Source organism: Siphateles boraxobius, unplaced genomic scaffold (assembly GCF_051911475.1).
Source record: "Siphateles boraxobius isolate OS27281-9 unplaced genomic scaffold, OSU_SipBor_1 65, whole genome shotgun sequence".
Classification (NCBI taxonomy): domain Eukaryota; kingdom Metazoa; phylum Chordata; class Actinopteri; order Cypriniformes; family Leuciscidae; genus Siphateles; species Siphateles boraxobius.
Genome location: NW_027509192.1, coordinates 11,293,960 through 11,312,279, shown reverse-complemented (window position 1 = coordinate 11,312,279; position 18,320 = coordinate 11,293,960). Strand labels below are relative to the sequence as shown.

The window sequence follows — 18,320 nt, the reverse complement described above, 5'->3', positions numbered from 1 at the left end:
ACGCAGAGCTGTGGGAAGTAGTGCCGGTCAGTTCAGACTGGATAAGTTCAGACAGTGGCGGTGATAGAGATCAGAAGTTCTGACCCGCTGGCGTTCATCTTCTGAGGTAGGAGGACAGAGGATTTAAACAGCGAAGATCAAACTCACTAGATGCTTATTACGACCTGAAAACACGCTGTAAATTAGCGGAGACGTTTTTACCTCTAAAATAAACGTTTATTTGAACCATTCAATAAATATAATTAGAAATAAATATTTTCCCCCCACGTAATTACAGGCGCATTTGAAGATATTGGAGATATGCTTATTTATTGACAAATTTCGCACTTAGTTCATTGATTTATAAAATGTTTAGTAAAACTTTTGCATATTCTGATGTTTATTGATATTTGATGTTTATTTTATATATTTTAAAATATTCTTGAAAATATATATTTTGTTATTAGGCTAATTCAATATATTATTGGCTGATTATTGTGCATTATAATATTATTTAATATTTATGTTCATTAACGACAATAATAATGATGATTATGATTATTTATCTTTTATTAAAAGACAAGTTGTCTTTTTTTCCATGAGATCACTGTTTGCTGGAATGTATGTGTAAGAGTGTGTGCAGTCGAGCATTTAAACCCACTCTTTCTTTCTGGCTCAGGCAGAGCTGCCAGTGGCTCTCATTTACTCTTCATGTAACTTGTGGGTTAAACATAAGAGAAACATAACACCAAATACAAGTAAAGTTGATTAGTGTCATTTTATTAACATAAACACATCTTACATCAGTAGTAAAGAGTTTGTGTTCTCATGTAGACTGGTTGACTGACTTTTTCTTCAACTAACCTGCTACAGAAGTTATAAAACTACATCATATTATAGCTATGTGCAAGGATCAGATTTATATTTGTCATTATTCTCTGAAAATCTTGCTATTCAAAATTGTTCAATCTTGTGAAAAAGAAGTGCTCCTAATTGTATTGATTGCTCATTTGTAGTGAAATTAAAATCTTAAAAGTATATTTTTTAATAAACTCTACTTGCAGATAATATAAATGAAATAAAATTGTTGATGCTGACTAACATACTAAAGCACATGTACATTTTAACCGTAGTGTTATTTGATATTATACATTTCAATAGAGTTTTAAATAGAAATGACATTAAGTATATTTTAGAATACAATTAGAATTATAAAATTCCATATGAAGATGTACTTAAGTCCTTCTTAAGTTGGTCTAAAAGCACTCTTAAGTTCAACTAATGTAATTTAATTTAAATATACACTTTAATACATTATCATTTAATTACAATTAATATGCAGTTAAGTGTAAAAAAAACATTCACACAAGTACATTATTTTAATGTATATTATTCTTGTATTAAGTTCTTAAAAGTATGCTAAAGTGTACTTCTTTTTCACAAGGGCAATCTTGTTTAAAATTGTGGTGGGAAATTGTTGCAGCTTGGACATCTTGTCCATTTGTGTTCCACAGAAAAAAGGGGATGATAAAATTCTCAAAATAATCAGTGTCCTTACATAAGCCACCCGAACATGCTTTGTCCATGTTTCTTCCAGGACCTTCCTAGCAGTCACAGCTCCAGCCATGTCTCAGACGAAGACTACGGGCTCTGCCTTCATTCAGCAGCAGCAGATGCACGCTGCAATGGCAGAAACCTTCCTGGAGCACCTGTGCCTGCTGGACATCGACTCTGAACCTACAGTGTCTCGCAACACAGGCATCGTCTGCACCATCGGTTAGAGGACCACATTCGGAAGTTCTTAATGCAAATTGTCCCTCAAAACGTTAAGGAAAAGTTTCCAATATTTTGTTTTTTCTTAATGCAGGACCTGCTTCCCGATCTGTGGACACACTGAAGGAGATGATCAAGACCGGCATGAACATTGCACGTATGAACTTCTCCCATGGAAGTCACGAGGTACATGATCGCATCCATTCTGCAGTCTATTAATCTTGCAATAAGCAGTCTATTAATCTTAATTATTAATATATTAATACGATTTCTTCAAAAGTCTCTTATCCCCTTAGCTAGGCTTTACGTTCGTACCATCGTAGATCCTCCGTTATTGTGGCATTTCCCACGTGCCTCTTCAAATGTCAGAAGTTGTAAGCTGATCTTGTCAGCCGCTCTGGTCTGTCTGCTCAGTACATTGAGTAGAGTCATGTTGGGCTCAAGCCAGAGCGTGAGTTTAGACTGCTCTGACCTCTCCCTTTTAAAAGTCATGGCTTTTTACCTTTTTCTGCATGGCACCATGGTGCTACAGATTGTACATCAGGCATGATATCATCAAGTGATGCAGTAGATATTTCCATCTCAGGGCTTCAGAGGTTCAAAAGCTCATGTTCCTTTTTCTAAAGTTGCTTTTAGTGTATGACAGGTAATTGTGGGCACACGGTTCATTGAAAGGTCCAATGAATGGTCCAATTCACAAAAGTCTAACCTTTCACTGAAGTAAAACAATTGGAAATGGAGGGAAAATCTAATTATGAAATAAATGTTTTTCTCTAATAAACATTGGCCACAATTAATGGGACCCTTTTATTCAATATTTTTTGCAACCCAATTCCATGTTGATACACTCTCCTCTTCAGTTTTCTATAGGGTTCAGGTCCTTAATTTTGTACTCAGTGACACATTTTTGTGTTGATTTTGATGTTTGTATTGGTTCATTGTCTTGTTGAAAGATCCAAAAATGGTCCATTATGCGATTTCTAGCAAAGGGCCATCATTTTTTATCAGCTGGTATTTGCTAGAATCAATGATGCCATGTATCTGAACATCATGTCTAGGACCTCTGGCAGAAAAAAAGGCCCACAATATTAAATATGCAGTATTATAACCGTGGGCAAGTGGTACTTTTTATCCCTGTGTGCACCAAACCCATCTGGTGGGTTTGTTGCCAAAAAGCTTTTTTTTTACTTTTATCTGACCATCGAACCAGGTCCTTTTTGATGTTCCAGTCGTTTCCTGACAACTGAATATGCTGGAGTTTGTTTTTGGAGGATAGCAGAGGAACAATCCCAGACAACTTGTGTTGATTTAGGTGCAGTTTGATACATTCTTTTGAGGCTTTCTGATCCCAAGAATCAACTAATTTCTGCAATTCTCCAGCTGTGGTTCTAGGAGAGTCTTTGGTCACTTGAACTCTCCATCTCGTCATGCATTTAGACAATATAGACTCACGTCCTCTTCCAGGCAGATTCATAACTGTGGCTAGCAGGGAGGGGCCGAGAGCCATGGGAACAAAGGCCTGGCCTTCCTGTCCGAACATCATCTCGAGATTAGTTTTAATATTTGTTTATATCCAATTGTGGACCTTAGGTCACTGTAAATTTACCCTGAGATCACTGTAAATTATTTTTAAATTCATAAACTATAGCAATACGAAACTGTCCTTGTATTATTTTACTCTGTATTGCATTTGTTACTCATTTAAATAATTACTTCTTGTTGTTAATATAATGTTGTTATATAGCATTGTTACAGTTAGCCATTGTGGTATGGTTGTGAAGTGACTGTCTTGTTTTTTGCCTATACACGTTCTGTAATTACGGAAAGGGATGGCAACCAAAATATTGACTGAACTATCAGTAAAGTTGTCAGACCATTCATATTTATTCACTGAGTTCAGAAGCAGTCAAATGTTTCTGTGGGTCCTTGGAAACATAACCTGTCTCTCCCTGATTCTATATATACACCTCTCTGTCTCTGCCTCAAGCCTGCGATTAGACAGACAGGACAGAGACTAAATGGTAGACTTTACTGCAAAGACTTTGTTCTTTTATTTTGCATTCGGTACAGTTCTATGGTTCTCAGAGCTCATGCTGTCAATCGATAAAAGCAAGAAGAAGAAAAAACAACTAAATATCTCTCCTCCTGGATGTCAAGTTGAAGTTGGTAATGTAACGATGCATGCAGGGAAGCTGAAGACAGAAGAATCAGGTTCTCAGAAAACACTAATAAGTTGAATTTTTAGTCAAAAAGCAAGCAAACAGGCAGCGCAAACACATCTCAACATAACAGAGACAGGACAAAGAGTGAAGGCAAGGGTGAGGCTTAAATAACAAACTGAAACGAGCTGATAAATGACACACAGCTGAAACCAATGACTAATAATGATGGTAACCATGGAAACTCAACAAAGGCGGGAAACTGAACAAAGGAACATGTGAAACTCAGACATGAACAAAACAGAGAAACAGATAACCCCGACAGGTAAATGTTTTTAAATGTTTCTAAAGGAGTGTTCTTGAACAAAACATGGTCTCATATATAGATCAGGTCACCTGGATGGCATGATGAAGAAGTGTTGGCTAGAGAATATAGAGTATTATATTTTTTTTAACTTAACAGTATTGCCCACTATTGTATGTTCTTCTTGTTCATGCTTATTTGTACATTTAAATGACCTCTCTTAGGCTAACATAAACTTAATATTTAAAACCATTGACACTTAATTTTATACAGTACATAACCTTTTTTCATGCAGTACCATGCTGAAACCATCAAGAATGTCCGTGAAGCCATTGAGAGTTTTGGAGCTGGTAGCATTGAGTACAGACCTGTGGCCATTGCCCTGGATACCAAAGGCCCTGAGATCAGGACCGGACTTATTAAGGGCGTAAGTATAGCGTCTCATTTTCTGATGTCCTTTTCAGTATTAGAAACTCTTATAGATCTATAGGTCTAATTTCTCATGTATTCGTTTCTTCAGAGCGGCACTGAGGAGGTCAAGCTTGTCAAAGGTAACATGATCAAGCTCACTCTGGATGACAAGTTCATGGACAACTGCGATGAGAAAACACTGTGGTTGGACTACAAGAACATCACAAAGGTGGTGCAGCAGGACAGCCATATTTTTGTGGATGATGGTCTTATTTCACTCAAGGTCAAGGAAATTGGTGAGTTCCAAGTTGAAATTGACTTCAAGTTCAATTAATCTCTCCTCTCATTACCACATAATATGTACAACCCTTTAGCACATAATAAAAGTAAGACATCATGGCAGGACTGCCAAATTTCAATGTGTTAACATGGTTAAATGTTCCAGGTTCTGATTTCCTGATCTGCGAGATTGAGAACGGAGGCATGTTGGGCAGCAAGAAAGGCGTGAACCTGCCCGGGGCCAATGTTGACCTGCCCGCAGTGTCTGAGAAGGACATTCAGGACCTTCAGTTTGGTGTGGAGCAGGGCGTCGACATGGTTTTTGCCTCCTTCATCCGCAAGGCCGCTGACGTGCAAGCTGTCAGGAAGGTGCTCGGAGAGAAAGGCAAGGATATCAGGATCATCAGCAAGCTGGAGAATCATGAGGGTGTACGCAAGTGAGTGATAATATAATAATATTAAATATATATATTTAAAAAAAATTGTCCGATACGATAACCGATAATTCTTAATATTTGAAAGCCGATAACCGATATATTGGCAGATAAATCTAAATTCAATTTTTTATATAATCTTTAAGAGCCTGATTACACAAAAAAAGTCTCACCATTAAAAGCCATGTCCCAAGCACACAATTATAATGTTCTTATTATAATTTTATGTAGCTGATATGACAGCACATGTTGCACTGTATCTTCCTTTTTTTAAGTGATTCCAATCATATTTCAAGAAATTCAAAACCAAAAGTGTCTCAGCTGAAGGAAGAAATCCATTATTTATTGGCTTTTATATATCAGGCCAATAATGATAACATTTAAAAAAAACATGAAAAACATTGGTTTCCGCAAAAATATAAAGCAGCACAACCGTTTCCAACATTGATAATAATAAAAAAATTTCTTGAGCAGCATAGAATCAAGTGACACTGAAGACTGGAGTGATGATATTGAAAATTCAGCTTTGCATCACTGGAATACATTACATTTTAAAATATATTCACATAGAAAAGTTATTGTAAATATTCACAATATGTTAATTCGAATTTCTTTGATTGCAAAAAGTGCAAGAAAACAAACCAACCTCAATTTAAGTGAGTGTATGTACAGTATGTATTTTTTATTTCAGGAATACATGGCCTCTCAGCCGTTAGTTCCAGAGTCACAATAGCATGACAGATGCTCTTTTTTTTCATTCCATGATATATATACAGTGCCAATCTCCATGCATGCTTCGACTCACAAACCTGTGACACATCAACACAAACATCACCCACAAGTGTGAGATCACTCAAATATTTTTTTACGCAGATCCGTGTACAAAGAACAATCATACAAGAAATGTTTCTCATCTTCAATCACAGAGATATCAGTTAATTTACAATAACTACAGATTCTCTCTGTCAAAGGTATATTGTTCCATCTACCCGGTTTTAAAGCCAAACAGTGCCCTGAACATTAGAACAATAACCGAGAACGTACCAACTGTATGTTATGTACAGATGCAATGTAGCTCTCCTGTACCACCATTAACTTGCAATGTGAATATATATTTAACTTCTTATTATCTAGAACTGATGTGTACCATGCATTTTGTGCTCTTTCTCTCAATCGTTGATTCAGAATAGATGTGAATATTCTTATATAACCTACACTTTGAGCCTCCCAAGCACTAGAGAAACCATTGAGATACAATAGAACTCGAATGCAGGAAGCCCAAGATTTTCTACCTACTTCATCTAATTGAAAAAGCATATTATAACATTTTCTTGGATACCGGTAATTAGACATGGACACTAATTTTATCCAGTACATAATGCACCTTTTCATATAAGTAGTAGACAATGCAAATCTACCTAGGTCGCCCAGAACAGCCACATTGCTCATACACTCCACTGGTTCAAAGCCCCATATCTCAGATCCATAATACAATATGGGTGCAACCATATGGTCGAACAAATACAGCGCTTGGTTACAGCCAATTTTATGCTTGCGAACAAACCTAAATAAAGAGAGCATTGCCTTCTTTCCTTGGTTTGTTAAGTGTTGTCGAGTTTTCCACCATGACAATTTTGGTATAAACCATATACCCAGATATTTATAAGCATTAACCACTTCAATCTGTTCACCAGCAAAATGCCATTTTTCATTGTTATTTAAAAAAATAAAAAATAAAAAAAATTCAATTTTTAAATTTGAGTGTAACGGTAATGATCTGTTTTATTTTTATTTCATTTTACTCCGTTTGCCTGTGTTAATTATCCCACACCTCTTTCTGTTCTTCCAATTAGCTCCCTGTTATTTAAACCCTGAGTTCTCTATAGTGCTTTGTCCTGGATTTTTTGTTATGTGGATATGCTACCTGTTCCATGAGCCAGTTTTATTTATTTATTAAAGACTGTTTGCTCTATGAATCCTGATCTTCGTGCGTTTCGCTACAACCACCCACGCAACATTACAGTGAGTTTGTTCCTCTGATTATTCCTTAATTTTTTTATTTGTGTAGGTTTGATGAGATCCTGGAGGCTAGCGATGGTATCATGGTTGCCCGTGGAGATCTGGGTATTGAGATCCCTACTGAGAAGGTGTTCCTGGCTCAGAAGATGATGATTGGTCGTTGCAACAGGATTGGGAAACCAATCATTTGTGCCACACAGGTTAGGACTGATACTATGCAGAAGCAAGTGAGCCGACTTAGTTCAGCGAGCACGAATTGACTGTTGTTCATCCACCAATGTTCTCTTCGACTGACAGATGCTGGAGAGCATGATAAAGAAGCCCCGCCCCACCCGCGCCGAGAGCAGCGACGTGGCAAATGCCGTGCTTGACGGTGCCGACTGTATCATGCTGAGTGGAGAGACCGCAAAGGGAGAATACCCAATAGAGTCTGTGCACATACAGCATCAGGTAGAATCAAGAGCGCCCCCTTCTGGCTGTGCCCTGACTGGTGCCTGATAAGTGTGGCAATGCTAATATTCTAATAAGTTTAGCATACTAAGCAGAACATTCATGTAATCTTACCTCAAACCTCTTAACTCTAGAAGCACAGCTAGCAAAACTAAACAGTAGCTTAATGCTATTGCTGTAATTGTACTGACTACACGTGCAATTAACAATTACTCTTATGAAAAAGAAATACAGTTTAGCATACTTTTTAAGTACGTGTTATTATGGAAATAATATGCTTTAAACGAATATACTTAAAGGGATAGTTCACCAAAAAATGAAAATTCTGTCATTAATTACTCACCCTCACGTCGTTCCAAACTCATAAGACCTTCTTCGGAACACAAATTAACATATATTTTTGACGAAATCCGAGAGCTTTCTGAACCCCTATATACAGTAATGTTATTACCACTTTCAAGGCCCAGAAAGGTAGTAAAGACATTGTTAAAATAGTCCACGTGACTACAGTGGTTCAACCTTAATGTTATGAATTGACGAGAATACTTTTTGTGCGCAATTATCATTATTAAAATTATAATCAAGTACTTTAAATGTGCTTTAATATGTTAGTCGTCATATCAAAATAAGTGTTAATTAAAACGTTGTAAAGTAAAACATTTCATTTGACATCAATACAAAGTGCACTTTTTAAAAGTGTACTTGAATGTTATAGGAAACACAGTCATGAAAGTGTACTCTCACACTTAAGTGGCCTTTTATTTCATTAATATTACATTACCTGCAGGTACCGTTTTTTAAAAATATACTTTTTAGATTTGAAGTACACTACAAGGGCATAATTAAGTGCACTTCTTTTTCGCAAGAGTATGTTAGCCTACCAGGATTTGTGCTTTGACATGCTTGTTTCTGTGCCATTTGTAATTAAGATTACCTTTTGGGCTGCTGTGGCGATGATTTCTCGCATGCTTATGAGGATCTGCAACACGACAGTTCCAGCTTCTTCATTCACTATCAAAGGTTCCTTTTCAAAAAAGTATTCTGGTGGTCTCATGATACCAGTGAGGGTATCAGATGCTAATACTGTCTATACTATGACAGAACACTAAGGACCAGATTTACATTACGTTAAAAAACTACTGTCAGGATTTACTAAAGACACAAGGTGAAAAATTAGCCCTGAAAATTTATGGGAGGAGAGTATTTAAATAAATCATGCAAGGTGATTCACTAAAGCTCCTTTCACACAGCGCGTTGATCCCGGGAAATTGCCGGGAAATTGCCAGAATGCCTACTGTGTGAACGCAAACACGACCTGGGATTGATGCCGGGATCGATGCAGGGTTGGGGACTTAGTAACTTTGCCGGGATCAGTCCCGGAACGTGCGCTGTGTGAACAAAAGCCATAATCAATGCTGTGTCCTAATGATTACGCTGAAGTGAAAGCAGGCTAGTGAAACGGTACGAAATGCGCCAGTTTATGATCGAATCAGAGAAAATAAATGCACAAGCGTGGTTTCTCGAGAGAGAAATCGCAGCTCATAAGCAAACTATAAACGCTGCTGAGACATTACATGTCACATCGATGTCACGTGTCTTTACGGGTTTTGTGTGAATGCACTCTCCGATTCCAGAAAATCACTGGCAGTGTGAATGAACCAAAATCAAAGAACACGGATCGAATCCCGGGTCACTTTATCCGTGTATTTTCCGGAATCTCTGTGTGAAAGGGGCTTAAGGTTTTCACTTAGGTTTGCGCATTATTTAACGCCCCCAAAAAAGCAAGTCTTAAATCTTACACAAATTTGCACTCTTGGTAGATTGCCTCAGTCATTATGGAAATGATCCGGCTGCGTCTGTTTTCATTGATTTGCGCGTCGTCAGTAGATCACATGCAGATCTTTACACTCCCAATGGCTCTTTTGTGGAATTGCACTCTAATGCTAATATAGCCTGTTTAGTAAATCTGGCCCTAAAGGTGCAGCCACATTTACGAAATTTGGGTGACCAAAACGTCCATTGTCTGTTTTAAAACACCACTCAAATGGAAGTCAATTTCAAACCAACCAGCTTTCTGTTACGCGTTGAATTTGCATAAAAAACATGAACCCGAATGCGAAATCTGCGGGGGAATATCTTTCGCCTTCACTTGAAATTCCCGATCAAGTGGATTCCAGTTAAAATGACTATTAAAATGTATGTATTTTGTCCATTTTCAAAATGCCACAATGTAACCATTTTATGAATGTGAAATCTATTAAGTGAATTCCTATTAAATTACTGAATTTCATTGAACAACAGTAAACGTGACCACACCTTTTGTCAGAACTGCATTAGCTTAACAATAGAATAATAAGGTTCTTGTATCCTCATTAGTATAATTTTTTTTGTTGCATCAGATCGCCCGTGAAGCAGAAGGCGCTATGTTCCACAGGCAGTTGTTCGAAGAGCTTCGTCGTACTTCCCATCTGACCCGTGACCCCACAGAGTCTGTGGCCATTGGTGCAGTGGAAGCCTCCTTCAAGTGCTGTGCCAGTGCCATCATCGTCCTCACCAAGACTGGCAGGTCAGAGACACCCTTTAAAACCCTAAAGTCTTACAGTGGCATTTACACACACACATGGTTCTATTATTAGGTACAGTAACCTCAACTCAGTGTTGTGCACATGAGCTAAAGAATGTAAAACTTATGAATGCAAATGCTTTGTAGTATGCACCTCTTCTTATGCCATTTTAAGAGAGATTTTGCTTCCTCTTAAACCGCATAACTTCATTTGAACAGTTGTGTAGAATAAGTTAGCCACATTAAAGAGTCTCTTGTCTCTTTGTCATTCTCATACATTATCCAATTTGCCTTGTGGCTGATCAAAATGCATCTCGTTGCGCTGAGCGAGACAGTCTGACCTTTGCAGGCCTGAACCTTGACATTTCATAGGCTAATTTAAACTCCTTATTCACTTGTCCCGCAGTAGGTTGCAGAGAGGCAAAAGTGCACACTCGCTGGGGCTTTTATACAAGAGTACGTGTTTAAGACAGACTCCAACCAGAGGAGATACAATTTCAAACAATAATTTGAATTATATCTATTTATTGCATGGCTATCTGAAATAATTGATTCTGATTGGTCCGTTGCATCATGTTGTCTAGTATTTTGTATAATAGTTGCTAAACTGTATAATGACAGTGGTACACTTCGGGTTTATAGGGTTAATGATAATATTTTATATTGTCATATGTATGTTCTGTTTTGGTTTAGTTCTAATTCCTGTACCCGTTTCCCATTTTCCCGCCACTAGTCTGTTTCTATGGTTATTGATGGTTACTGATGAGTTACTCACCTGTTCGCTGTTACGTTGATTAGCCTCCCTTGTGTATTTAAGCCCTGTGTTCTCTTAGTTCTTTGTTTGGTTTTGTACATGTTGCTTGCATTTAAGTGGCTGTGTATTATTTCCTGTTCCTGTTGGATTTATTGACTAGACAGTTTCTTGGATTTTCCTGCACCGTGTAACTTATTATGAGAACACGAACCAAACCAACAAAAAATGGACTTACCAGCAGTCCGCCTGCTCTTCTGAGATCAGGTGCAGCATACCCTCGAGGACCACACAATAGACTTTTTAGACCTAGTGTGCCTTACACACTTTCCAGACCGCTCCCTTGTGTTTTTTCAGGCAAGTCTCAATGAGCAAACTAAGGCACGCCTCCTGGTGATAGTCCTTGAGGGACATTCGCAGCATTTGTGGAGTGGGTGCTGGAGAGCTGCGGCTCCCCATTCACCGTCTACCCAGCTGAGGAGGACATCACCAGCCCCACTCCAGACCCAGTCTTCAGCCTTGCCATCTATGAACCAAGAACCTGAGCCCACCGTAGACTGGGAGAACGAGCCCACCACAAAGACAGCGCCAGAGCTGAAACCTGAGGCCGTCTTCGTCCTGCATCCCGAGCCCCACAGAGAGCCTGACCAGGTGCGTGAGCCGGCAAAACCGTCCGTTCAAGTGGGCATCCTCGTTGAGTACGAAGGCATGGATGAGAGCCCCGCCTATACTTCCGCTGCTGAGAGGGAGCTGTGCCAGGTCTACATAGAATGTTTTGAGGAATTGGTGGAGGTTATTCCCCTCAGTCTCCTGTCATCGCTCGTCCCGCCCAGCTCAAAGTCTCCTGCAACTCTGATGGTCCCACCTCCTCTACCAAAGCAAGCCAGTCCTCTGGCCCCGCCTCCGCTGGTTTCCTTCAGTTCTTCGGCTTTTCCTCTGTTTTCCCCATTCTGCTGCGCGAATCCACCTTGGCCCATCCGGTCTCTAGCTTCGCCTTAGCAAATGGAGATCCCATGTCTCTGTCTCAGTCTGCCGAGCCCGTCACTCCACCTTGGCCTGTCGACCAGTCAGCTACGTAATGGATTCTCCCTCCCTCTGCTCCACCTGGGACTGTCGTTCTTATGACTCCACAGAGCTCCCTCGTCCCTCCGGCTCCACCTGGGTCAGTTGTCACTCTGCCTACGCCACAGTCTACGCCACAGACTTCCTGGCCTTTGGCTGCGCCTCATCCCTCCACCCCTTCTGCTCAGTCGGGCTCCGCCGTGGTTCATTGTACTTTGTATGCGCAGGTCGCACATGAGCATTTAATTTTTGTTGCAGTAATTAGTTTATCCAAAAGGTGGCAACCGTGCACTGGGGGCGTCTATTCACAAGGTAGTTGAAGGAAAAACTGCATAAACAGAACAAACCGAAATGCTACACGCAAGCTACAGCGACAATGAAGGCCTACATAGAAGAGAGATTGTGCGAAGAGTTTAGAAAGTACCCTCATTTGTACTACTCAAAAGAATTCAAAGATATTTACATGGGTTGTAACTTGTGGGAAGAGATTCCTCAAAACTGCTCGTGTGAAACGCCTGTTTACGCTTATTATACTCAAATAAAGTATACTTTGCAAGGCTGTGGGTTCCACTGCGTAAAAAACAAAGTATACTCTCTGCTTCAGACCTCTTAAGGCAGGCATACACTGTGCGAATTTCGTCCGATTTTGAGCCGAATTCTGACTCGTGCGACTCTTTTTCGGGTCGGGCCGATTTTCAGATTTGTCGTGCAGTGTTCGTGCAGTATACAAGGGGAAACGAGAGGCGATTAACCTCTCCCGATCGGCAATCGGATGGTCGGATGAATTTCTGGAATGTCAGAAATTTTGGTCGCTCCTCGTGACTATATCGCACAGTTGAAGCAGAGCTAAGAACCGATTGCCCTAAACTCAAGTGTTTTATCCCTCACTGCGCCTGCGCGAAAACAGAGTTTAACCATTTCAATCTGCAGAAAAAAAAACGAAAAGAGGGAACTCTTTAAGTTCTGTAGTTCAAACTAGCTACAAATTACTGTTGCTTACCTCCAGTTTGTCCAGTTATTAGGCCTACCCACGTCTTCCAAGCTGCGTAGCACCGTTCCTCTTTTATTAATTTGTTAAACAATGTTTTTGAAATAAACCTGTTTTTAATTTTCATTGATGACTAATTATTGCAGTGTTCAGACATATTATAGACTGTTAATATAATTATATGCCTATGATTCATTGTAGCCTAATCGATCTAAATGTTTTAGACAATTTTCAACGAGGATCCTCATTGAAAATTGTCTAAAACATTTAGGTCGATTATAATGAATTATAGGCATATAATTATATTATTATTATTCCCCGAGGAGTAAGCTTCTATGTAATATTTTATTATCCTCAGCGCATTGCGGCGATGTGCTGTGAAATTATTGCGTGGCAAATTAATTATAATAGCAGATCAATTTAATAATAAAATTAGCCTTCCCTAATACAATAATACTAATAATAATTTAATACATAAATTGGAAGTGCTAAATCATCTTGATAACTGATGCTTGTTTTGACAATATCTCTGGATACATGATATCGTCTACCAACCCAGCACGGGGGTTTATCGCACATATTTCTCACGTATAGTGTGAGCAGTCAAGTCGCAGCTCGACGTTCGGACCGTATAGTGTGAGCACATAAATCCTGAGCTTTGGCTTTATATCGCATGCGATCTACTCGTTCAGTGTGAGTAGATACCTTGCTGAAATCGCACAGACATCGCACAGTGTATGCCCGCCTTTACACCCAACTCTGCAAGGACATGGCTTCTAGGAGGGGAGGACTAATGTCACGTGTATGTTCTGGTTTGGTTTAGTTCGGTTCTAGTTCCTGTACCTGTTTTCTTTGTTCCCATTTTCCTGCCGCTAGTCTGTTTCTATGGCTGCTGATTTGAGTTACTCACCTGTTCGCTGTTATGTTGATTTAGCCTCCCTTGTGTATTTAAGGCCTGTGTTATCTTAGTTCTTTGTTTGGTGTTGTACATGTCATTTGCGTTTATGTGGTTGTGTATTATTTCCTGTTCCACCTGTTGCTGACATGTATTTTAATACTTTAAAATGTAAAACATACATGCATCTTATGTCCTCATTTATGACCTAATAAGAACAATTAAACACAGTCGTGCTCTATTTGCTAATTAAAATCTCATATAACGTGAGCTCATTTTAAAAGGAGACTCCATGACTTGTAATATTAGCTCTTTAAAATATGAATAATTGGAATTAATATTAGTAATGTTATTTATTTATTACACATGAATACAAATATGTATTATTAATTTTAATATTTAATAAGATAAATAATTTATGACATCATTTTGGTTGAATCTTAAAAGGAGAATAATTAGAATAATAATATTATCATTAAGAATCAATTTATTATTATTACTACTTTTATAATTCTGTCTTAATATTGTGTTAAACTTCGACCTGTCTATGTCTCCTCAGGTCTGCCCAGCTGCTTTCCAGATACAGGCCACGTGCTCCTATCATGGCTGTGACCCGTAACGGCCAGACATCTCGGCAGCTGCACCTCTATCGCAGCATCATCCCCATCCTCTATACCAAGCCTGCTAATGATGTATGGGCTGAGGATGTGGATCTACGTGTTAGCTTCGCCCTGGAGATCGGTAATGAGACATCTAGACAAATCTAGTACTTCATCTAGTGTGACACTAACAGATGCACATTGATTAAGTCTTTAGCCACTTACCGAGCTGGTTACCTTTTACAGGGATGCAGCTATGGAAAATAACTAGCAGTCAGTCCAGCAATCGCTTTGTTTAGTCATGAGGTGTCTGAGTTGCCAAGAGAATATATAAATATATGTGAACTTCATAACCCATGAAATTAGCTTGAGTGCAGTTTTCTGGTTTGACATATTTACATATTTAAAGGAATTTGAGGCAAATATTTTTCAATAGTCAATACAATACATAAAATAAATGATATACAAAGCCATAATTTGTTGCTTGTTATCGCTGATCAAAGGTAGACAATGTCATTTTTCTTCTAGAGATCATTTATTAGAGAAAATTGAGTGCATACCCCCCTGAGTGCAAGATGATGTCAACAATAATTTTGGTTCTATTATCGCAGACTAGAATATCGATACTGAATATACATTTAGTTAAATTTAATGTTAAATCCATTTAAGTAGCTTTGGATAAAAGCGTCTGCTAAATTAATAAATGTAAATGATTAGATGTGGTCAAAAGTGTTTGATATCCATATATCAGACACTAAAACCTTTTACCTTTGTACATGTAGGCCTTCTTGTTTACACCCTCCATTTTGATTTTCAGGTAAGACCCGGAAGTACTTCAAGTCCGGCGACGTTATCATCGTTGTCACAGGCTGGCGCCCAGGATCTGGCTACACCAACACCATGCGCATTGTCGTGGTGCCTTGAGCGCAACCTCTTGAACTGTAAACCCCAAATATTTTCACATGCAAACAGCTGTTCATCCTCCTAACAAGATATTCAAGTCCCAAAAATAGACTTGTGGTGTTGTTCACATGCTTTAAATTCGCATCAAACTCATGTTATGTCGAGGAGATCCTTCCCCTTTCAACCCACTACAAAATTATTTTCATCAGAACTGTACTGTATGTGTTTACAGTGAACCTTTTGAGTATTCTGAATTTATTAACGTATTGTGGAATTCTGTTATTTTCCCTGTATGTTTTTTTTCTCTTTGAAACAGCTTACAGTTTTGTATATGTTGTGCTTTCACATAAGGCATATTGGGGAAGGCAACTATCCCAATAACGCCACCTCGTGGACAAAATTGAAAATACAGAATCTCGACAATTAGGTCAGTCCAATGTCATTTCTCTGTGTTCTTGATGTGTTTATACTTCTAAACAGCACCTCATGCAAAGTCATATCAAATATTTTAGAAGAAATTATATTGAATTGTTGGCTACATGCTTATGTACTTGGATTTCTGAAGTTCTGGATTTAGGAAGGCCTGTACTCAATTAGCTGTAATATTAAATAAATTACCTGAGAGAAAAATAAAGAAAGGTAATTTAATAATCCATTGGCTTTAGACAGTGACCACTAGGGGTCAGTGTGTAATTGGACACCCAATGCGCATTATTAAAAACAAAACATGTAAAACCTTCATAATTTAATCATTTAATTTATCTGGCTAGTGCGAAATACCGACAACTAATACCCTGAATGTTCCACCGGAAGGAGGGTGCTGAAAAAAAAAGCACGTCAAAGTCTAAATAAAAACTTATCTTCTGTGCAGGAGCCATTCGGTTGCAGAGTGAGTCAGCAGTCCTGATGCGCAATTAAAATTTACATAGTAACTTTTCAAACTTTCTCAAGGGCCGACAATAAAGGGAAACTTCAGAGCACCAGGTTTCATTGCAGACTAGGGATCCATTTGCCATTAATATAAGGGGATCAGGCTGTAATTAGCAGGGCTTGCAGTCTGGGTGTACCTTGGTTGCATCGTCAGAGTGACAGGGATCAGCTGGTCAATTTGTATGCAAATAGGGTGAGGCTCAGCCAGGCTTTGATTTGCCAGCAGGGCTCGCTGACATCAAGCCGCTATGAGTGGAATTCGTACGAAGCATCAGCGCCAGAGCGGGACAAAGTAGGCTATAGCTGCCTGCCATAAACACCATTTCAGCATTTGGTTTGTTCTTTACAAGCCCAAAGAAGGATAATACTTCTCTGATGAGCATCAGATCTGAGCGAAACGTACAGATTAGATGCTCTGTTTCGCGATGATACTGATAGGGGTTAAGCAGTCCAGTTTAGTGGGGGATGGAGAGCAAGACAGTGGGAGATTGATCCACTACTGTCTCGGGGAAGTGGACGATGCTGCTATCTCAGTTCCCCACTGGAGCTACATCGAGTATCAGAAGCGCTGGAAAGGCTCAATAAGTGGGAGAAACAGCAGTGTGGATTTTCAAGGACACGACCTTGAGATTCTCTCGTTCTGTTGGCAGTATTATATGCTAGACTCGAGATGATGCATGAATGCGAGAAATGCTTTAGGGCTGTCCATCGATTAAATATTTTGAGTCGAAATAATTATATTGAATTTATTATTATTAAAAATAAAGTATAATATAAATATTCATCTTATTTTTCAACAGGGAAGACCGATTCATCTGCTTGTTAAAGTCACCATGAAATCAAATTGGACAATTCTTATTTTTTAAGGAATATTGCAGCATTTGTTATAAATGATTTATCCTTACACACGATTTAAAAAAAAATCATGTGTCCTTGTAACTCCCTCCCTTTTGCAGCGTCATCACTTCTCTGATGACGTGTGTATTGGCGCGAGGGCGGGGCAACCTGTCACTCACATGAGATTGACCAATAGCAAACTACAACTATATAAACAATTCCTAATGGACAAAATCAAGTCTTGTCTTTTTGTCACAAAAGAGAAAGACTATCCCAACTTCTATTTAATCCCAACATGTCAAGTTTCTGGGTCAAAACAGAACAAGCATTGCTGAGTGTTGTCCTAATTTGCATACTTATGCATTATTCTATGGTGTTTTGTAGTATAAATAGTGCGAGTAGTGTTTACACTGAAAATTTCAAATAGAAAAAGTAGTACACTTTAAATACCCAGATGATGCGCTTAATTAAATAGAGAAAAAAACGAGTGTGTAATGTTGGACACTTCATGCACTCAACTGTCGAAACTTAGCGGAGGGGCAGGCAGGGGCTATCAGTCTCTGATGTTTAATGACAAAATAACCTCATAAAATTCATACATTACACAGATGAGTAGTTAAGTGCACAAGTACATAGTGCAGTGTATGGGATGCAACTATACACTGTAATAACAAAAAATCATTATCCTAACCTTAATCGCCATACCGAGAACTCAGATGGCCAGATAGTCATAGATCTTTTATGAATCCTTAAAATATTTGTGCCTGAGACATCATGAGCCAGGAGACTGAGGTGTACACAGTGAGTCTTTAAATCTTGGCTTAAATGTATAAATACAGGATTCATAAATGGCTGCTAAGAGAGTATTCGCAATTGAAATGAGTAAAGGCTTGGACCCGGGATTCTGTATTTCTTACATCACAACTTTACAAGTCAATAGGTAATTAATTTGAGAAAACTATAGTAAATTAAAATAATATAACA

General features: G+C 38.7%; 2 protein-coding genes across 2 annotated transcripts; both read left to right on the top strand.

Moving 5' to 3' along the window:
• pkmb (pyruvate kinase M1/2b) lies at positions 1-15,995 on the top strand. Its single transcript, XM_077210962.1, has 11 exons — positions 1-106; positions 1,577-1,755; positions 1,847-1,938; positions 4,511-4,642; positions 4,736-4,922; positions 5,072-5,342; positions 7,408-7,558; positions 7,656-7,808; positions 10,208-10,374; positions 14,627-14,808; positions 15,484-15,995. The coding sequence occupies exons 2-11, from the start codon at positions 1,605-1,607 to the stop codon at positions 15,588-15,590; spliced, it is 1,593 nt and encodes a 530-aa protein (XP_077067077.1). The 5' UTR covers positions 1-106; positions 1,577-1,604; the 3' UTR covers positions 15,591-15,995.
• Positions 11,021-12,790, top strand: LOC143720442 (uncharacterized). The gene is made up of 2 exons (XM_077209914.1): positions 11,021-12,284; positions 12,497-12,790. The coding sequence occupies exon 1, from the start codon at positions 11,651-11,653 to the stop codon at positions 12,119-12,121; it is 471 nt and encodes a 156-aa protein (XP_077066029.1). The 5' UTR covers positions 11,021-11,650; the 3' UTR covers positions 12,122-12,284; positions 12,497-12,790.
• Positions 15,996-18,320: the final 2,325 nt, after the last annotated feature.

Coding starts and splice junctions, on each gene's coding strand:
- LOC143720442 (XM_077209914.1), top strand. CDS start 11,651: ATGAACCAAGAACCTGAGCCCACCGTAGACTGGGAGAACGAGCCCACC.
- pkmb (XM_077210962.1), top strand. CDS start 1,605: ATGTCTCAGACGAAGACTACGGGCTCTGCCTTCATTCAGCAGCAGCAG. Junction 1,939..4,510: donor TCTCCCATGGAAGTCACGAG/GTACATGATCGC, acceptor TTTTTCATGCAG/TACCATGCTGAAACCATCAA. Junction 14,809..15,483: donor TAGCTTCGCCCTGGAGATCG/GTAATGAGACAT, acceptor TTTGATTTTCAG/GTAAGACCCGGAAGTACTTC.